Below are 22,149 nucleotides of genomic sequence, written 5' to 3'. Positions count from 1 at the left end.
GTATTTGTGTACTTTTCCAGATTTTCAGAGTAAATGTACGCAGGTTGTAAAGTATCTTCATGCTTTTTGTCCAAGCAGGCATTATAAAAATGTATTCTAAATAACAATTATAATTTGAAGTTACACAGTTCCTTTGAGCCAAACAAGCTTCATGTGCACCATACGATTTAATACATCAGTAGTGCATATGTAAGTCACCTTTGGGGTGGATAAGTCTAATGAGTATACTTCATGAAAGAAGTGTGTGAACAAAGGATTAAAAGTGCCACAAAATGGTATTTGGCCTTGAAGAAAGGATAAACGTTACTCACGGAAAGAGCGCATCTAGGACTCTCTGGCCAGTTAGTAGTGGATGATTGGCTGGAAGCTTCTCTGTGACAGGACGGATTTGACGGACTGGCCAAACCTGGACCATGGTGAATTTTTCCTTCACACCTTCAAATTCAAGTTCCAATACAACATCCTAATAGGAAGCAACCCAAATCCAGAGTCAATACAGCAGAATCTCCAAGACAGAGTCACTAGCAATGTTCAATACTACTGCATCAAGGACTGCAGATGTGCACACTGAGAAGGCCAACATTTTTAAGCTGAAGTCAAAGTATAATTACAAAGATTCAGAATTTATTTGTGGTGGCTTCACTGTTAAAGTCACTGCTCAGAATATTAACAAACAGGTTGCAAAAAATCAAACATTCTGATTTCTATTCAATTCTTTGCATCTGTACCCTGCTTTTTCAGTCAGTAGACTGCTCAAAATGGCTAAAAACATTCAGTGCATAAAAGTGAAGATACTTACCTGTAGCAGGTATTCTCTGAGGACAGCAGGCTGATTGTTCTCACATGTGGGTCAACGTCTGCGTTGGCCCGGGAACCGGCAAATTTTTGCAAGCAAAAAAGTACAGTTTTGCCAGAGTCTACTGGCGTGCGAACAGCGCGCACGACTTCCCGCCCGTCGTGCGAGAATGCCCCTTCAGTTAAATCAAAAAGCAGAGAAATAAACTAATAACTCCAAAGGGGAGGTGGGCGGGTTTGTGAGAACAATCAGCCTGCTGTCCTCGGAGAATACCTGCTACAGGTAAGTATCTTCGCTTTCTCTGAGGACAAGCAGGCTGCTTGTTCTCACATACGGGGTATCCCTAACAACCAGGCACACTCAAAACAATGAACACTGGCCAATTGGGCCTCGCAACGGCAAGAATATAACACAGATTGACCTGAAACAACAAACAACTAACTGAAAGTGCAGCCTGGAACAGAACAAAAATGGGTCTAGGGGGGTGGAGTTGGATTCTAAACCCCGAACAGATTCTGCAGCACCGACTGCCCAAACCGACTGTCACGTTGAGTATCCTGCTGAAGGCAGTAGTGAGATGTGAATGTGTGGACTGAAGACTACGTTGCAGCCTTGAAAATCTCTTCAATGGAAGTGAGTCAATGATGCAGCCATGGCTCTAACATTATGAGCCGTGACACGGCCCTCAAGAGTCAGCCCAGCTTGGCCGTAAGTGAAGAAAATGCAATCTGCTAGCCAATTGGAGATAGTGCATTTTCCAATGGCGACTCCCCTCCTGTTGGGATCAAAAGAAACAAACAACTGACTGGTTCAACTAGAACTCCGACACCACCTTCAGCAGGAACTTAGGGTGCGTGCGGAGGACTACTCTGTTGTGATGAAACTTGGTATAAGGTGCATGCACTACTAAGGCCTGAAGCTCACTGACCCTACAAGCTGAAGTAACAGCCACCAAGAAAATGACCTTCCAGGTCAAGTACTTCAGATGGCAGGAATTCAGTGGCTCAAAAGGAGATTTCATCAGCTGGGTGAGAACGACGTTGAGATCCCATGACACTGGTGGAGGTTTGACTGGGGGCTTTGACAAAAACAAACCTCTCATGAAGCAAACAACTAAAGGCTGTCCAGAGATAGGCTTACCCTCTACACACCGATGATAAGCACTAATTGCACTGAGGTGAACCCTTAAGGAGCTGGTCTTCAGACCAGACTCTGACAAGTGTAGAAGGTATTCAAGCAGGATCTGTGTAGGACAAGAAAGAGGATCTAGGGCCTTGCTGTCACACCAGACATCAAACCTACTCCATTTGAAAGAGTAACACCTCTTCGTGGAATCTTTCCTGGAAGCAAGCAAGACTCGGGAGACACCCTCTGAAAGACCCAAGGAGGCGAATTCTAAGCTTTCAACATCCAAGCCGTGAGAGCCAGAGACTGGAGGTTGGGATGTAGAAGCAACCCCTCGTTCTGGGTGATGACGGTTGGAAAACACTCCAATCTCCATGGTTCCTTGAAGGACAACTCCAGAAGAAGAGGGAACCAAATTTGACATGGCCAGAAGGAAGCAATGAGAATCATGGTTCCGCAGTCTTGCTTGAGTTTCAGCAAAGTCTTCCCTACTAGAGGTATAGGACGATATGCATACAAAAGGCCTGTTCCCCAATGTAGGAGAAAGGCATCTGACGCTAGTCTGTCGTGGGCCGGAAGCCTGGAACAGAACTGAGGGACCTTGTGATTGATTTGAGTTGCAAAAAGATCCACCAAGGGGGTGCCCCACTCTCGGAAGATCTTGCAGCCTATGCCCATGATCAGAGACGACTCGTGAAGTTGCATTATCCTGCTCAACCTGTCGGCCAGACTGTTGTTTACGCCTGCCAGATAAGTGGCTTGGAGAAACATGCCGTGACGACGAGCCCAAAGCCACATTTGGACGGCTTCCTCACACAGAGGACAAGATCCGGTACCCCCGTTTGTTGGTGTAATACATGGCAACCTGATTGTCTGCTTCAATCAAGATGATTTGAATGGACAGTCGATCTCTGAAAGCCTTTAGAGCGTTCCAGATCGCTCGTAACTCAAGGAGGTTGATCTGAAGACCTTTTTCCTGAAAGGACCAGACCCCTTGAGTGTGAAGCCCATCTACATGAGCTCCCCAACACAGGAGGGATGCATCCGTCGTCAGCACTTTTTGTGGCTGAGGAATTTGGAATACACGTCCCAAGGTCAAATTGGATCGAATTGTCCACTAGTGAAGAGAATTCCGGAAGTCGATGGACAGCTGGATCACATCCTCTAGATCCCCTGCAGCTTGATATCACTGGGAAGCTAGGGTCCACTGAGCTGATCTCATACGTAGACGTGCCATGGGAGTTACATGAACTGTGGAGGCCATGTGCCCCAGGAGTTTCAACATCTGCCAAGCTGTGATCTGTTGAGATTCTCGAACTGTGGACACCAGGGACAGAAGGTTGTTTACCCTTGCCTCGGGAAGATAAGCTCAAGCTGTCTTCGTGTTCAACAGAGCTCCAATGAATTCCAACTTTTGAACTGGGGTGTGATGGGACTTGGAATAAATGATCACGAACCCCAGTAACTCTAGCCCCTTAATAGTCATTCGCATGGACTGTAGAGCGCCTGCCTCCGATGTGCTCTTCACCAGCCAATTGTCACGATAAGGGAACACATGCACTCACAGTCTGCGTAGTGACACTGCGACTAACACTAGGCACTTTGTAAACACTGTGGGCGCAGATGCCAGACCAAAGGGCAGTACACGGTACTGAAAGTGCCTTGTTCCCAGCCAAAATCAAAGATACCTCCTGTGAGCTGGAAGTATCGAGAAGTGTGTGTAAGCATCCTTTAAGTCCAGAGAGCATAACCAGTCGTTTTCCTGAATCATGGGAAGAAGGGTGCCCAGGAAAACCATCCTGAACTTTTCTTGGACAAGAAATTTGTTCAAGGCCCTTAGGTCTAGGATGGGGCGCATCCCCTCTGTCTTGCTCTGCACAAGGAAGTACCTGGAATAGAATCCCAGCCCTTCTTCCCCTGGTGGAACGGGTTTGACCGCTTGGGCCTTTAAAAGGGCGGAGAGTTCCTCTGCAAGTACCTGTTTGCAAGTAGCTCCCAGCAGCTAAGAATGCACCGGGGGCGGGGGAGGGGGGGGGAGTTGATGCACTGCGGGGTGTCACTGCGCTGGGGGGGGGGGGGGGGGTCATGCTGCAACTGGGGGGGGAGGGTGCGCATCGGCAATCCGCCCCGGGTGGCAGCCGACCTAGGAACGTCACTGACTCTACTTTCTCTCCAAACAGGTTGTCCCCCCCCCCCCCCCCCCCCCTCTCCGGCAAGGAACATCCGCCATTCTCTGCTGGACTGAATGATCCAGGTCAGAGACACGCAGCCATGAGAGTATGTGCATCACTATACCTTGAGCAGCAATCCTGGGTGCTACATCAAAAGTGTCGAAAGTAGCCCTGGCCAGGAATTTTTGACACGCCTTCTGCTGCCTGACCACCTGGCGAAAAGGACCGGCTTGCTCCGGAGGGAGTGAAACAATCAAGCTAGACAGTTGCCTCACTGAGTTCTGCAAGTGTATGCTCGTGAAGAGCTGGTATGATTGAATTTTGGTGGCTAGCAAAGCGGCCTGATACGTCTTCCTCCCAAGAGAATCAAGAGTCCTAGCTTCTCTGCCTGGGGGCGCCGAAGCATAGTCCTTAGTACTCCAGGCTCTCTTGAGGGCGGAGTCCACCACCATAGAATTATGGGGTAACTGAGACCCCATCAATCCAGGTTCACCATGGATCCGATACTGGGATTCAGTTTTCTTCAGGATCATGGGGCCAGACAGAGGGACCGACCAGTTCCGCATAAGGACTTCCTTCAGTACCTTATGCAGAGGAACTGTTACAGCTTCTTTAGGTGGAGAAGAATAGTCCAGGACTGAGAGCATCCCAGCCATGGGCTCATCCTCAACTTCCACAGGGAAGAGAATAGCCATTTCCCGGACAAAAGAGGAAAAAGATAGACTCTCTGATGGAGATAGTCTCCTCTCAGCTGGAGGGGAAGGTTCAGAGGGAATCTCATAGGACTCAGCAGAAGAAAAGCACCTGGGATCTTCCTCTGACTCCCACGAATGCTCCTGTTCAGTACTGGATAAGACCTCTCTTAAGGTACTCCGAGACTGAGCCTGCCTCGACGTCGAGGAATGACATCCTCGATGGTGATGTCGAGAGGCCAACGCCCGCTCGGACTGCAGCGAAGCTTCCTCCACCGACGTCGAAGGGGAGTTGACCTGGGTGGCAGCCGACGTCAATGCCGTAGGCAGCACCGGGACCGGGGACTTCACCGCAGGAGAAGGGCGAGACGCCACTGCAGCAGATGGTACACAAGCACCCCCGACACTGAAGCTGACTGACGTAGCAGTCCCTCCAGAAGTTCTGGAAACAAGGCCCGGATGCGCTCGTCGAGAGCCGCCATTGAAGACGGTGGGGCCGGTGGAGTAGGCGGTGTCAGAATCTGTTGAGGCTCGGGAGCAGGTACTAGGCTGCTAGAAGACCGATGCATCAGCATCTCCTGTATAGAGGGGGAGTGGTCCTCTCGGCGCCAACGCTTCTTGGGTGCCAAATCCTTCGACGCCCCGGAGCTCCCAGCACCGTGTGTCGAAGGAGAACGATGATGGTGCTTCTTCACCTTCGCTCGACACTCGTCGAGACTCCTCGGTACCGATGGGGAGGACATAGAATCCTCACATCTCCTCTGGACCGGGTCCGATGAAGGTCGGTCCCGGGGGGCCTGCATAACAGGAGGCCTCGAGGCAGATGGAGACCCTCTCGACACCTCACTGCTCCCAGCGCGAGACGGTCTCTCAGCAGCTATTACCTTAGCTTCCGACGTCGATGCTCCTCTCGATGTTGACACCAACGCCCTCGGTACCGATGTCGGGGGACTGGACCAAGCCCCAAAAAGCTTTTCTCATTGGGCTTCTCGAGACGCTTGGGTCCACTTCTTCATACGAAGACACAGACTACAAGCGGCTGGGCTATGTTCAGGTCCAAGGCACTAGATACACCAGGTGTGGATATCGGTACCTGAGATGGTCCGGTTGCACCAAGTACAACGTTTGAAGCCGCTGGGTGTCTTTGATGACATGGAAGGAAAAATGGCTTTGGCAAAATCAAAAGACGCGATTGTTTCTATTATAAGAAAAAGGGCACAAAAGAAATGGAGAACTGACCGCGCGACTGTCGAAAAAGAAAGTAAACTTCAAAAGGGGGCTAAACTAAGAGTTAGCTACGGATTTTTTTTAAGGAAAAAATGAGCAAAAAAGAAAAATAAAGAAAAATAGAATTAAAGTCGTCAGACTCGTTTCCTGGGCCTTACGAGGAGCACAGAAAAAAACCCTACCACCTCGTCTGCGGAGAAGAAAAAACTGAAGGGGCACGCTCGCGCAACAGGTGGGAAGTCGTCTGCGCATATGCAGTGCGAACTGTTCGCGTGCCAAAAGACTCTAGCAAAACTTTACTTTTTTGCTTGCAAAAATTTGCCGCTTCCTGGCCCGACGCGGATGTCGACCCACATGTGAGAACAAGCAGCCTGCTTATCCTCGGAGAACAATAGTTTCACATTTATTAAATGATATGTGTCAAAATCCTCCGTGTAGTCACTCAGTATGTCATCAGGCTCTGATCAACTGAAAAACAGCATTAAAGTCACAATGGGAGCAAATGTCAATAAACTACATAGTGACAGAGTACATTGGCACATTTTTTGTCATGCATTTTCAACTAAAAAAAACTTGGGTACTACTGAGACTGCTTACTTTCTCCTTATTTATGCAGCTAGGACTCCCAAACAAAAATGATGTGTTTAATTGAAAAGTAAATTAGATGTGAATACTTCCCTCTCCCCAGTCACAACCCAAAAGCTACTAGGAAGGTACAATTATGTCTTATCTGATAATTTTATTTCCTTTAACGCAGATGAATCCAGGAACTAGTGGGTTAAGTCCGCCTACTAGCAGGTGGAGATAGAGATAAACAAACTAAAGGCAGTGATGCCAGACGGCCAGCTCCTTCCTCAGTTAGTATGTCATTCGTAAGCATTTGCCAAGGCCAAAAATATGAAACCAATAAAAACCAGAAACCATCCTCACTATGAAAAACAGAGAATCAAATAAGAACTTCGAAATAACTGCAACTTGATCCAGAAATCGGAATACTTTCCGTGTTCCCGTATCTGTCTGAACTCTGCAAAAGAGAACCCGAAAGGAAAAAACAGCCACACTGCGCGGAAAATGAAAACACCTTTGGCTGAATTAGGGAGGGATCCTGGATTCATCTGCTGCGTTAAAGGAAAGAAAATTATCAAGTAAGACATAATTTTACCTTCTTTGTCACTCGCAGCAGATGAATCCAGGAACTAGTGGGATGTACCAAAGCATTCCTTAAGTAAGGTGGGAAGCCGATGCTTCCCGCGCCAACACTCCCGCCCCAAAACTCGCATCCTCCCGAGCAGACACATCTAGCCTGTAACGCTTCGCAAAAGTATGACAGGACGCCTAAGTAGCCACCCAACAAATCTCTTCCAGAGATAAGGCCGACTCCTCCGCCCAAGAAGCCACCTGTGCCCGAGTAGAATGCGCCTTCAGGGCCACTGGAGACACCCGCCCTTGTAGCAGATACATCGCTCCAATGGCTTCCCTAATCCAGCGAGCAATGGAAGCCACCTCACCTCTTTTCGATCCTGACAAGAGCACAAAGAGACGATCCGAGCGTCGAAACTTGTTAGAGATCTGCAAGTACCGAAACAAAGCTCTCCGCACGTCCAGGAAACGTAGCGAGGCAAACTCCTCTCTTCGAAAAGGGGGAAGATAAACCGCCTGATTGACATGGAAAGCTGAAACCACTTTAGGTAGAAACGACGGCACCGTCCGGATCGACACCCCTGCTTCCGAAAACTGCCAAAAAGGATCTCTACAAGACAAAGCCTGAATTTCAGAAATCCTCCTAGCCGAAGCAATGGCCACCAAAAACATTGTTAAGTGTTAGATCCTTCTCACAAATCTTATTCAATGGCTCAAACGGTGGGGCCTGAAGGGCTCACAGTACCACATTCAAATGCCACGTGGTGCACGGTTGCCGCATAGGAGGCTGAAGTCGAAGAGCCCCGTGTAGGAAACGGACATCTGAGAGAGCTGCTAAAGAGGAACCGTCCAGTTTGCCCCTAAAACAAGCTAGCGCGGCCACCTGCACTCGAAGGGAATTATATGCCAATTCCTTTTGAAGACCATCCTGAAGGAACTCCAGAATAACCAGAATGTCCGCCCGAAAAGGTGATTCAGCACACAAAGCACTCCACGCCGAGAAAGCTTTCCACACTCGTGCGTACGCTGCTGAAGTATACTGCTTCTGTGCCCCCAAAAGAGTGGCAATGACTGGTCCTGAAAATCCCTTCTTCCTCAGCTGCCGCCTCTCAATAGCCAGGCCGTAAGACCAAAGCGGGAGGGATTTTCCATCTGAACTGGCCTTTGATGCAGCACATCGGGAGTCACTGGAAGTCACAATGGTGGCTCTGAGAGTGCTTGAACGAGATCCGTATACCACGGCCGTCGGAGCCCATCTGTGGCACTAGAATGACCGGCCCCCGATGCCGCCCTATGCGGCAAAGAACTCTCCCTATCAGAGGCCACGGAGGAAAAACATACAGTAGCCGTTGTTCCGGCCACGGCTGGAGAAGAGCGTCCAATCCTGCGGATCCTGGCTGCTGTTTGTGGCTGAAGAACTGAGGAACTTTGGCATTGCAAGCCATGGCCATGAGATCCATTACTGGTCTTCTCCAACGTTGACAGATCAGCCAAAAAGCCGAGTCCGACAACGTCCATTCCGCTGTGTCCAAAAGAGTCCAGCTGAGAAAATCCGCTTGAACATTGTCTTGACCCGCAATGTGCGCTGCCGACAGACTCTGAACATGCGCTTCCGCCCATACTAGAAGACGAGACGCTTCCACTGCCAAGGGAAGACTGCGAGTGCCCCCCTGCCGATTGATGTAGGCCACCGTAGTGGTGTTGTCTGAGAATACACGAACTGCCTGACCCTGCAGAAGGTCCTGAAAACTCCGTGGCGCATTCATGACTGCTTGCAACTCCAGACGATTTATCGGCCAAGTAGCTTTGAGAGGGGTCCACGATCCCTGGGCTACTCGATGAAGACAATGGGCACCCCAGCCCACAAGGCTGGCATCCGTCACAACTACCACCCAATTGGAAGATGCCAGAGAAACACCCTTCTGCAAATTGTCTGACCAGAGCCACCACGCGAGACTGTCCCTGGCCCGGCTCAACCAAGGAAGGCGTCGTTGATAATCCAGTGACGTCGGCGACCATCTGTTCAAAAGGAAATTCTGAAGAGGCCGCATGTGAGCCCTTGCCCATAGAATGACCTCCAAGGTCGCCGTCATGGAACCGAGGACCTGAACATAGTCCCACACTCGGGGAGCACGACGACTCAATAAGGTTCGTACCTGAGAAAGCAATTTGATCCTTCGCCCCTCAGGGAGAAACACCTTCCCCCGCTTTGTATCGAATTGCACTCCAAGATACTCCAGACTCTGAGTAGGAACCAGATGACTCTTGTCCATATTGACCACCCAACCTAAGGATTGCAACACCGCAATCAGTCGGCCGGTGACCACTCGACTCCCCTCTGCTGTCGTTGCCCGAATCAGCCAGTTGTCAAGATATGGATGCACTCGAATCCCCTCCTTCCGCAGGAAAGCCGCCACCACCACCATGACCTTGGAAAAAGTGCGTGGGGCAGTGGCCATTCTAAAAGGAAGGGCCCAAAACTGGAAGTGCTGACCCAGCACCGCAAATCTGAGAAATCTTTGATGGGGCTGCCAAATGGGAACGTGCAGGTAAGCTTCCCTCAAATCGAGAGCCGTCAAAAACTCACCTGGTTGAACAGCAGCAATAACTGCCTTTAATGTCTCCATGCGGAAGTGACGAACCCGCAAAAACTGGTTTAATTTTCTAAGATCGAGAATAGGCCGAAAAGCCCCTCCCTTCTTTGGAACCACAAAGAAGATGGAGTACCGACCTGTGCGCCTTTCGAGAGGAGGAACAGGCACGATAGCCCCTATCCGTAGCAGGTCTCGCAAACACTGCAGAACCGCTGTCCTCTTGGCCCGCGATACACAGCGGGACTCCAGAAAAAAATCTGTAAGGGGAGAGAAGAATTCTAGCTTGTAACCTTCTCGCACCACATCGAGGACCCACTGGTCCGAAGTAATTCTGGCCCACTCTGGAAGAAACAGAGAAAACCGACCACAGATCTGCTCTCCTCCGGAGTGGACCTGCACCCCATCATTGGGAGGCCTGAGGAGTCCCCCTGACGAGAGGGGAGTCCAGCCGGACGCTTCTCGTTGTGAAAGGAAGAACGCTGCCCAAAACGAGGATGCTAAAAGGCTGCATTAGACCACCCCGGGCGATACCGTCGTGTCTCTCTGAAACGTGACCTTGAGGCTCCCTGCCTGGAAGTGGGCTTGGGTCTATCCTCCAGAAGACGCAGAGAGGAAACGGTCAAGGCCATGAGTTTGGCCGAAGCACGGACCAAATCATACAAGGCATCCGCCAAGTACGCCAGCCCAATATCCATCAGCAACATCTGAGCAGTTCCCGGCATATCAGACTCCGAAATCAAATCCATGACAGAATATAGCCAACTGAGACAAGCTCTAGCCGCATAAGAACTACAAACAGAAGCTTGAAGTTTCAAAGCGGCCCCCTCAAAGGCACGTTTTAAAGAGGCCTCTAGCCGTCTGTCTAGCATATCCTTAAGTGCCACACCACCTTCCACTGGAAGAGTAGTCTTCTTAGTGACCGCCGTCACCAGGGTATCCACCCTAGGTAGAGCAAACTGCTCTAACAGTCCGCTGAAACCGGATACAGCCTGGCCATAGCCCTGGCTACTTTCAGCCCCCCATCCGGATCTGCCCACTGGGCCGAAATCAACTCTTCAATAGCTTCATGTTCCGGAAAGGCCTTAGAAGGTCGTCTGATACTAGCTATCTTGGTGTTGAGTGCCTGAGAAGCCGCAACCTCAGGGTCCTCTATATTCAGGGCTTCCAGAGCCTAAGAGTTAAAGGAGGACAACTCCTCCTTATGGAAAATCCTCACGGCGGAAGAGTCATCCGGTTGGTTAGTGAGAACACCGTCCTCCACGTCCTCTACCCCCGTCTGCTCCAAGAGAGCCACCACGGAGGAAGCTGCAGGCGACTGTATGCAGGACCCCTCCTCAGACCCCAAAGAAAGCCTAGGCTTTTTAAGGGAGGAGAAATCCTCTGGGGAAAACCCCAAAATCTCTTGGTTACCCCCAGACCCCCTGAGAGAATCAAAGGCCGAAGCTGTCGCAGCTGCGTGAGTGGGGGGCAAGGCCCTTTTCAACAAAAACGCCTGATGGAGTAGCAAAATAAACTCTGGCGAAAACCCCTCCCTCGCAATGGAGGTTGCAGCCATGGCACCTGCACCACCGCCCACAGTGCCTGACGCCCCCCCCCCCCCGACTCCCCTACCAGGGTAGAAGAAGCTTTGCCCAAAACCGCTACCGGAGCCGGCTCCGCGATCGATCGCAAAATGGCGCAAGAATCGCCAGGCTCTGGGCAGGAAAGCACGCTCTTGGGGGGGGGGGGGGGGGAGCCACCGCTCCATTGAGTCCTGCCAAATCAGTGCACCCCGCGCTGCAAAGGCCCACCGCTGAACACCATTTCCCGCATCGGGAACAGCGTTTTACCGCCTCCACTGCCGAACAGGAACCCAGCAGGACTTACCCCAGACCGGGAAAGCGTGGGAACTGACAGCTGAGCCGAAGAAAAAAAAACCTCTCCGACTCCACTTCAAGGCAGGCTCAGACAAGCAGGCAACAGAAAACAGGACTCAGACAGCAGTAACACAAACCTGCTCTCAGCAAAAACACAGTTCCCTGTGCTTCTCTGTTTCTCTTTTAAATAAATTCTATGATTCTCTCTTTTTTTTTTTTTTTAGTGAGGAGGCAGAAACGAACAGGGAAGGAAAGGCACAGAAGAAGCCTGTTCAGAGGGAATTGAAGGCGCAGCCGGAACCCAGCAATTGCGTATGTTGCCAAAGGGGACAGGGGACACCACCAGTTCGCCACCCCCCGTTCAAACTGGCCACCGGCCCAGGAGCACCCTCAGAGGCTTTGGGCCCAGGAGCTAGAGAAAAAGCTGTCCACCACCTGCTGAGATAGAGACATACTAACTGAGGAAGGAGCTGGCCGTCTGGTATCACTGCCTTTAGTTTGTTTATCTCTATCTCCACCTGCTGGTAGGCGGACTTAACCCACTAGTTCCTGGATTCATCTGCTGCAAGTGACAAGGAATTACTAATTTAATTACAGATAAACAATCATGTTGTGAAACTACATAGTTATATTTAGCTGCTGTACCTAGGGCAAATTTCAAACCCAGTGTTTTAGACACCTAACTCCATGATTTTACACTTACATCCCTTTGAAAATTGTCTTCAATGTGCTCCACCTCAATAAAATCTCAGGGCCTGATATTCAGCAGGTCTTAGTTGGGTAGACAAACTTTTAGCTGTGCTGCCCCTCCCCCAAGGTAGCTCAAGGCCCTTCCCTATCTCCCACTACACCTGTAGTATTGCATCTCCCCTTCCCTATTCCAACCCTTACTGTAGTATCCAGAATCTCCCCATACTCACTCCATGGTGGTTAGTGGCTTCCCTTCCTTACACCCTCTGCAGTGGTACTGGCATGTCAGTCAGATTGCCGACAAGAGTTGACATGCCTGGTGTGGGATCTTGAGCTTCCGTGCATGCTCCAGACCTGATGGTTCTCGCCCCTTCTCAAAACAGAAAGATCAGAGGTTGTGAACTGTTGGGCTTTGAACATGCACAGATGCTCAACGCCTTGCACTGGGCACAACAATAGTTGTGGCGGCAAGCTGACTAAAATACTGGTGCTGCCATAGAGGGGGTAAAGAAGGTAAGCCACTGAACCCATTGGAGGGAGGATGGGGAAATTCTGGACCCTACAGCTGACAAAAAGTATTTCTGAACTGTCAGGGCTACTATGCATTGTTAATTTTACAGAGGTTTGCTTATTTCTGTTCTCCAGCTCAACAACTGCAGCAATACGTCCTGGAATTTTATTTACTGTTCCTCTCAATTGTACCACGTTTTCTCAGCTTCAGTTACATTGGCCCAGCTGCTGGATAAGGCCCTCATTCTAACACGTCAGACCATGCTATAATTTGTATGTTCAAACTGAAACTGCTTTTACAAAGAGAAGAAATTAGAAAAACTCCAGTTGCAGATTTGCATCACTTTGCGACAAAAGGTTCTGCAAGCCCATCATTGAGTACTATCCCTCTGAAATCTTCACAGATTAAAGCAATGATATCTACATTAGCACATGGAAAACACTTGAGGATACAGGGCCATTTTCAGTTTCCCTTGCATCAGCAGTTCATATGGAAGAACTTACTGAATTAGAAGTGTTGAGTTTTGCAAGTGGCTGTTCCAGATGTTTTAAAATATTGAGAGCGATTGATATTTTGACCAGAAAATGAAGTTACTTACCTATATCAGGTGTTCTTCGAGGACAGCAGGTCAATCATTCTTACAAGTGGGTGACACCATCCATGGAGCGTGGTGCAGAAATGCTGTCTAGCATATTATTCCTTTAAGAGTTTGAAGCAGTCTCATGTGCATGCATGGGTGCCTTCCTCCCAGCTCGTAAGCGCGGGACCAGCAGTGCAATAACTTAGCTAAAAATTAAACTCAGCTCCTAGGGCAGGTGGGAGGGATTGTGAGAATAATTGGCCTGCTGTCCTTCGAGAACACCTGCTACAATTAAATAACCGCTTTTTCTGAGGACAAGTAGACCATATAATTCTCACATGTGGGAATCCCTAGCTACCAAGCTCACTGAAAATGTTAGGATGACAGGGGCTCGCAACAGTGAGGCCAAGTAGATCAATCATCCTGAAACTTTGTACATACTGGTTGTGAAGGTACAGAACAGAATAAAATTGGCCTAGGAGTGTGGAGATGAATTTTAGACCCCAAACAAATTCTGCAGGACTGTCTGACCAAAACGACTGTAGCATTGGGTGTTCTGCTCAAGGCAGTAGTGAGATGTGAATATGTGGACTGAAGACCATGTTGCAGCATTGCAAATCTCTTCAATGGACGCTGATCTCAAATGGGTTACCGATGCAGCCATAGCTCTGACATGAATCGTGGCATGACCCCTCAGATTTAGCCCAGCCTGGGTATAAGCAAGAGATGCAGTCTGAAAGCCAATTAGAAAGAGTGTATTTACCAATGGCTACCCCCCCCCCCCATCCTATTGGGATAAAAAAGAAAAAAAAAGCTGAGTGGACTGTCTTAGGGCCTAGTCCGCTCCAGGTAGAAGGCCAAGGCTTGCTTGCAGTCCAAGGTGTGCAGTGCACTTTTGCCAAGATGGGCATGAGGTCTTGGAAAGAATGTTGGCAGGACAACTGACTGGTTAAGATGGAATTCAGACACCACCTTAGGAAGGAACTTAGGGTGGGTGCGGAGAACTACTCTGTTGTGATGAAATTTCGTGTAAGGTGGATCTGCTACTAGGGCCTTAAGCTCACTGACCCTGTGAGTTGAAGTAACTGCCACCAAAAACAAGATCTTCCAGGTAAAATACTTCAAAGAACAGGAATCTAGAGGCTCGATAGGAGCTTGGATCATCTGGGCAGCACAACGTTGAGGTCCCACGACACAGGTAGAGATTTGATAGGGGGCTTTGTCAAAAGCAAACCTCTCATGAATCGAAGTACTAGAGGCTGTCCAGAGATGGACGTACCTTCTACATGGTGATGGTGATGATTAATTGCACTGAGGTGAACCCATATTGAGTTAGTCTTAAGACCAGACTCGGAAAGGTGCAGAAGGTATAAAAGCAGGTTCTATGTAGGGCAAGAAAGAGGATCTGGGGCCTTGCCATCACACCAGAAGGCAAATCTCCTACATTTGAAAGTAGAATTTTTTCTGGAAGCCAGTAAGACTCTGGAGACACCATCTGGGAGCTTCAAGGAGACAAATTCTATGTTCTCAACATCCAGGCTCTGAGGGCCAGAGACTGGAATTTGGGATACAGAAGAAACCCCTCTTTATGCACGATGAGGGTCAGAAAACAGTCCAATATCCATGGTTCTTCAGAAGATAATTCCAAAAGAAGCGGGAACCATATCTGTCTGGAACAATATGGAACAATTAGGATTATGGTCTACCAGTCTTGCTTGAGTTTCAGCAAAGTCTTCCCTACAAGAGGAATGGAAGGATATGCATACAGAAGACCTATCCCCCAATGAAGGAGGAAGGTATCTGATGCTAGTCTGTTGGGCGACCTGAACCTGGAGCAATACTGAGGAAACTTGTGATTGTATTGAGTAGCAAGGGGGTGCCCCACTCTTGGAAAATCTTGAAGGCAATGCCCATGCTGAGAGACCACTCGAGAGGTTGCATCGCCCTGCTCAGTCTGTCAGCCAGGGTTGCATTTTCCCACCAGGTATGTGGATCTGAGAACCATTCTGAGTTCGATGGCCCAGTTTCACATCTTGACAGCCTCCTGACAGAGAGTGCAGGGAACCCTACCCCCTTGCTTTATGACATAATACATTGCAACTTGATTGATTGAATAAGCACGATTTGGTTGGACAGTTGATCTCTGAAAGCCTTTAGAATGTTCCAAATTGCCCGGAGCTCCAAGAGGTTGATCTGAAAATCCATCTCCTGGGCTGCCCATGGACCTTAAGTGTGAAGCCAGTCTAAATGAGTTCCCCACCACAGGTTGGATACATCCGTTGTTAGCACCTTCTGAGGTTGAGGAATTTGGAATGGTAGTCCCATGGTCAAATTGGACCAAACTGTCCACCAGAGGAGAGACTGAGTCAGCTGTGAGGTGATTTTGATAACACCTGCTAGATTCCCCATAGCCTGAGACCAATGGGAAGCTAGGGAGCATTGGGCAGATCTCATATGGAGACACTCCATGGGAGTGACATATACAGTGGAGGCCATATGGCCTAACAACCTCAACATTTGCCAAGTAATGACCTGATGGTTGCTGCAAGCCTGAGAAGCAATGGCAACAAGAATGTATGGCAGTGCCAAAGGGAGAAAGGATTGCACTTGAACTGTATCTAGCAGGGCTCCTATAAACTCCAATTGCTGAACTGGTGGTCGATGGGACTTGGGGTAGTTGATGACGAACCCTAGTAGGTCCAACACATGAATGGACTCCTGAGCATGCTCCTTCAATGTGCTCTTGACCAACCAGTCGACCAGGAGGGGAAACACATGAACTCCTAGTCCACTTAGTGACACTGCGACTACTGCTAGACACTGGGTAAACACCCTCGGAGCTGACACAAGGCCAAACAGCAGAATGCGGTACTGGGTGTTTCCCACATGATATCTTAGATACTTCCTGTGACGGGGAATTATTAGGATATAAGTATAAGCATCCTATAAGTCCAGAGAGCACAGCCAGTCTTGTTCCTGAATCATGGGAATAAGGGAGCCCAGGAAACGATCCTGAACTTTTCTTTGACCAGGTATTTGTTCAGAGCCCTTAAATCTAAGATAGGACGCATCTCTCCCATCGGCTTTGGCACATGGAAGTACCTGGAATAGAATCCTCTCTCCTCTTCCCCTAGTGGAACAGGATCGACCACATAGGCCTTGAGAAGGTTGGAGAGTTTCTCTATAAGTACCTCCCTGTGCAGAAAGCCGAGGTAAAACGCTCTCAGTGGGCAATTTGGTGGCTTCTTTCGCTCTTGTAGAGCGTAACTTTGATGGACTATCTGAAGAACTTACCAGTTGGAGGTTACAAGGGGCCACCTTTCCTGGCAAAAACTCAACCTCCCCCCTACAGAAAGGTTGTCCAAGACAGTTACTTTGATGGCAGCTATGCTCTCCTGGAGCCAGTCAAAAGCTCGACCCTAGCTTCAATTGGGAAGCCAGTTGGGCCTTTTGCATATGCTGTTGACGAGAGTGAGCACACTGGGGCTGAGCTGGTTGAGCAGGGCAAGAAGAAGTGTAACTACACCTTTAAGAGTAATACGTACATTGCTCTGACCTGCCAGAAAATCTCCTGGAGGACAAGGTCGCAGAAAGTGTCCACTAGGAGAGGGTATCGATGTTATCAGTGTGTTTCTTGATAAGGTCAGTGATCTCCTTCCACCTTCTTCCCAAAAAAGTTGTCTCCTTGGCAAGTAGCATCTTCCAATCTACGCTGAACCGCTGGGTTCAAGTCTGAGACATGCAGCCACGAGAGTCTATGCATCGCTATATTCTGGGCAGATATCCTGGATGCTATATCAAAAGTGTCAAAAGCACCCCTGGCTAGAAATTTATGACAGGCCTTCTGCTTTTTGGCCAAATGGTGAAATGGCTTGGCCTGCTCCGGAGGCAAAAGTGTCTGCCAAGTCAGACAGACTGCGCACCAAGAACTGCAAGGATTGTGCAGAGCTCGTATGACTGTATATGGGAAATGAGCATTGAGGCCTGATACATCTTACACCCAACCTAATCCAATTACCGGGCATCTCTGCCTGGGGGAGCCGAGGCAAAATACCTGGAACTCTTGGCTTGCTTGAGTGTGGATTCAACCACCAAGAAATGACGAGGCACCTGTAGCCTATCAAATTCCAGTGTGCTTTGAATCCAGTACATGGTTTCAATTTTCTTAGGAGAAACTAGGACATACTGAGGGGACTCCAAATTCTTCACCAGAATGTCTTGTAGGATACTGTGAAAAGGGACAGTCACAGCCTTTCTTGGTGGAGAATCATAGTCCAGAACCTTGAACATCTCAGCTCTGGGCTTGTCCTCCAAATTAATAGGAGAATTAGAGAAGAGGTAATGAATACTCTTCTTCAGAATTTGACAATGACAAATTTGAGCAGCTTCCATAACACAGGGTAAATTGTATCTTGAGAGATATTTGAGGTAACGAGGAGTTTTGTTAGGAGGCATAGCATCAACTAGAGATAGTGATGGCCCAGTATTTCCTACCTTAGTCATTCAGTTTGAGCAGTTAAAGGAAGATTTTAACTCCATTGTTTCCACTGAAAGAAGGTGAACCAACCAGATTTAATAATCTCACAGAACAAGTGAGAATTCTAAAAAAAACAACAACAACCCAGTGACATTATAGTTCCAAAGGGGTTCAGTATAAAGATATTTCTCATGATTCATAGGGTATTTCACATAGATCTTATCTTGCTGATCTTCTTGACCCTCACAATACTGGTCAACTAATATGTTCACAATGTCAACCAACGCTTGATTCTTTCCTTGGTTGAAATCAGGTTGGATTTTACCAGTTTAATAGTATTTAGAAGTGTTGCACTGTCTTTGTGGAGCAATGTGCCCCATTTAAAAGTGATCTTAAAATGTTCATTTCTGAGCAAGCATTTGGGGAATATGTTTCATCATGCAGGGGTTAAGGGGGTGTTATTAGATTGCTAATGATTTTTATTATTTCTTCTGTTTTTATTTTTTATATATATCTTGTAAACTGCTTATATATTTTTTCATGAAAGGCAGTATTCAATAACTCTATGTACAGCACTATATTTATAATAGCACCTGATTTATATATATACATTTAAAAGCACTCAGCTGTCTGGCATGACACCAAAATGCTTTTACAAGACTACATGAAGCACAAAACTATTTTCGTTCTCATCTTCTCCCAATTTTATAGAGTTTAATGCCTTTCTCCTTTATCAGGGACAAGCAGTAACTCCAGATGGTCTATTAATTAGGTTCTATATCAAATAAAACTAAAACTTGAAAATGTGTTACCAATTGTGCATGATCAGTAACAAAGACCTAAATCTTTAACATTTGTTTGCAGTTTGAATATTAATTTGCTTTTGGGGTTTGTTTGTTTGTTTGTTTTCAACTTGAAATTAATCAAAAATCTAGCCAATTTCATCCTAAAAAAACCTACTTTTTAAACTAGGACACAGGGCACAAGATGCTCAAATGTATAGCACAAATAAATATATATCAAAAGAAGAACATGGATGTCTTGCCAGGGCATAGGGCTGTATGCAGTTCCATGGAATCCAGGAATGGCACACATGCCATGGTATAGGTGGTATACTTACAGAAGTATCATAGTGGCCAGGAGGGGCCACATAAGTTACTGTCCCCCTGTTCCGTGGCGGTAGCATGATTTTGTGTCGAATAAGTGAGTTCTCAAGCACTACACCATAAATATCTCCTCCAGTGATGTGACTGCCAACCTGGAAGTAAAGACAGCATAAACACACTGTTTGATTCCCACTAAATCTCTTTTACATAACACCTTCACATTGTGTGCAACTGAATACTACTCCAGCTAACTTTGTTTATGTACTATGGTTATAATTACACTCATCTATATAATGCTATTACCATATACAATAATTCAAGGATAAACCACATTTGCTTCAAAGTCCCTCTTCTACCAGGTTTCAAATTCAAATCTGAGAGTGAGGGATTAAGTGATTTAAGGGGCAGGACTATGTTTAAAGAATTTTATTAGAGACATTCCAAGCACACCAATTATGCAAGAGAACAAACTGACCTTTTAACATGAATGCCCCAATTTTCCAACAATTCAAACCCCACTCCCTTCCTCTCCCCCACCCATAAAACCAACCCAAAACTAGTGCTAAATCTGGAGGAACTAAGCATTTAGAATCCTACTACGAGCCACTGGGGTCTGGGAATCACCAACTCCCCTGCGTTCCAACAAACAAAAGAGAATCATGGCAGAACGCCACTGTTGTAAGGAGGGGGCATCCGCTAACAACCAATGTTGCAAAATAACCCTTTTGGCAATAATAACTACCTATTTTAAAAAAGGTCTCATCCCCTTGGGCAAAAAATGGGGAAATAGTAAAAAGGTCAAATAGTTGGTGGAGGTTTGGATGCCAAGTTACCCTCCAAATTGATGACACATGGGCGCACACTCGCCTCCAAAATTCCAAAATAGGAGCACAAGACCAAAGCATATGGCCCAGGTCCGCAGGGGAGATGGAACACTTCGAACATACATCATCGGCTCGTAATGAAGCTCTGAAGGCCCTGTGTGGATATATATACATTAGCATGATAAACCTGTAATGAATTTCTCTATACATCACACTTTCCATAAATTTCTGGATATCCAAAGGCAGGTTTTCAATTTATGCCCCTGGAGAGTAATGAACAGTTCTCTGCCCCATTTACTACCGGTAGCTAAGGTTTCATAATCAAACTCCCCTAAATTATCCCGAAGCCTAGCATGATGGTATTTAAATGAGGTAGATAATTCAGCAACCAGTCCCAGGATGGCGAGAAATTTTTCCCAAATCTCGGGAGTTACAAATTGGAAGGGAGCAATCTAATATACTGACGTACCTGAAAAAAAGAAAAGTAATCGCTCTTCCCCAAACTATATTCTTTTTGTAAACATTCTAGGGACTTAAGCAAGCCATCTTTTGTATATAACTGGTGTATATATAATAGCCCCCTGGTCGCCCAATCCACAAAATTCTGGGAAGTGGAGCCTACCGGGAAATCTACATTCCCATGCAAAGGCAGTAAAGGAGAAGACACTGCCAAAAGACCATAAGTGCGACAAACCCAATGCCAGACCCACCTTAAAGGTAACAAAAACGCTGCAAATGAGGCCGGTGTGTGCACCCGACCAGGTGGCGAGTGGAGCCAAGAACTAAAGTGAAAGGGCGAAAGCAGACATGTCTCCACCTCTGTACACGAGAAATATGAGGTATTTCGAAACCAATCCGTAAGATGTCACATGCCACTAGCTACTGAGAATAGTTTAACATTCAACAACCCCATCCTGCCCTTAAGTCTAGGAAGAAAAAGTTGAGAAGCTGGTATTCTAGCGCGTTTACCCTGCCACACATAACACGTAAGCAGATGAGTCGGCAACCTTTCATCTCTATACTTGAGAAAAATAGGTAGCATTTCCAATACATACATCCACTTCAGGACCAACACCATATTATATAGCGCTATTCAACCAGAGATAGACAACAGCAGAAACTGCCACGTCTGAAGCGTTTGCCTGGTTAAGGAACGCAAAGGATCAATATTCAACTCATTCAGATGGGTTAAATCTGAAGAGCTAAGAACACCCAAATACTTTAACGGTCCAGACATTCATGTAAGCAGAAAGTCTCCCACCCAAGACTCCCGAATCGTGGGTTGAATAGGAAAGGCCACGGATTTATGCAAATTCACTGTAAAACCAGAAATGAAACTGAATTCCTCTGTTGCATTAAGTAAACTAAAAAGGGAGTGTTGAGGATTTGTTAAAACCAGCAGGATATCGTCCGCGAATGCTAGGGTTTTAATTGAAAGGGAAAATAAAGTAATACCCATTATATCCACGTCCTGTTGGATAGTATGAAGTAAGGGCTCCAAGTAGAGGAGAAACAATAAAGGAGACAACGGGCAACCCTGTCGTGTGCCCCTATCTACCGAAAATGAAGAGATGCGTATTCCATTTACAATTAGAGATGCCCTTAGACTAGAGTAAAGTGATTGAATAGCCTGTAAAAAAAACAGCCCTCGATGCCCACATATTACAACAAAGAAAAAAGGTAATCTCAGCGTACCTTGTCAAAAGCTTTCTCTGCATCCAAGTTCACAAGAGTATCTGGGATCTCCCTCTGACTCCCACGAACACTCCTCTTCAGTATCAGATAATACCTCTATCAGGAAACTCTGAGACTGAGCCTGCCTTGACGCCAAGGATCGACATCCTCGATGGCAATGTCAAGAGGCTGACGCCCACATGGACTGTGGCGAAGCTTCCTCCACTGACGTCGAAGGGGAGTCAACCTGGGTGGCAGCCGACACCAGTGCCGGGGACTTCACCGCAGGTGAAGGGCCAGACACTGCTGCAGCAAATGGTACGGAAGGTGCAATCACCTCCAACACTGCAGCAGACTAACGCAGCAGTCCTTCTAGAAGCTCTGGAAGCAGAACCCGGATGCGTTCGTCGAGAGCCGCCATCGGAGAAGGCTGCAGGGTCAGTGGAACAGCCGGTGGCAGAATCTGCTGAGGTACAGGAGCAGGTACTGGGCTGCTAGGATACCGACGCATTGGTACCTCCTGTATAGAGGGGGATTGGTCCTCTTGGCGTGATGCTTCTCGGGTGCGAAATCCCTCAATGCCCCAGAGCTCCCAGCACCACATGTAGAAGGAGATCGATGACGGTGCTTCTTCGCCTTTGCTCGAAGCCCGTCATCAAGACTCCTCGGTACCGATGAGGACGACG

The 22,149-nt window shown here is 47.7% G+C and overlaps 1 protein-coding gene across 2 annotated transcripts in view; it reads right to left on the bottom strand.

The window, feature by feature from the left end:
* Positions 1–22,149, bottom strand: part of ATP6V1A (ATPase H+ transporting V1 subunit A) — a 233,077-nt gene that overhangs the window by 78,938 nt on the left and 131,990 nt on the right. For both annotated transcript variants that reach the window (XM_030203914.1, XM_030203915.1), the window contains exons 6-7: positions 18,980–19,117; positions 312–463 (exon numbers count right to left, since the gene is read on the bottom strand). In XM_030203914.1, the coding sequence (XP_030059774.1) occupies positions 312–463; positions 18,980–19,117 (290 nt within the window). The remainder of the gene's footprint in view (positions 1–311; positions 464–18,979; positions 19,118–22,149) is intronic.

The sequence above is a fragment of the Microcaecilia unicolor genome, chromosome 5 (genome assembly GCF_901765095.1).
Source record: "Microcaecilia unicolor chromosome 5, aMicUni1.1, whole genome shotgun sequence".
Lineage (NCBI taxonomy): Eukaryota > Metazoa > Chordata > Amphibia > Gymnophiona > Siphonopidae > Microcaecilia > Microcaecilia unicolor.
This window is presented reverse-complemented; position numbering and strand designations above follow the sequence as displayed.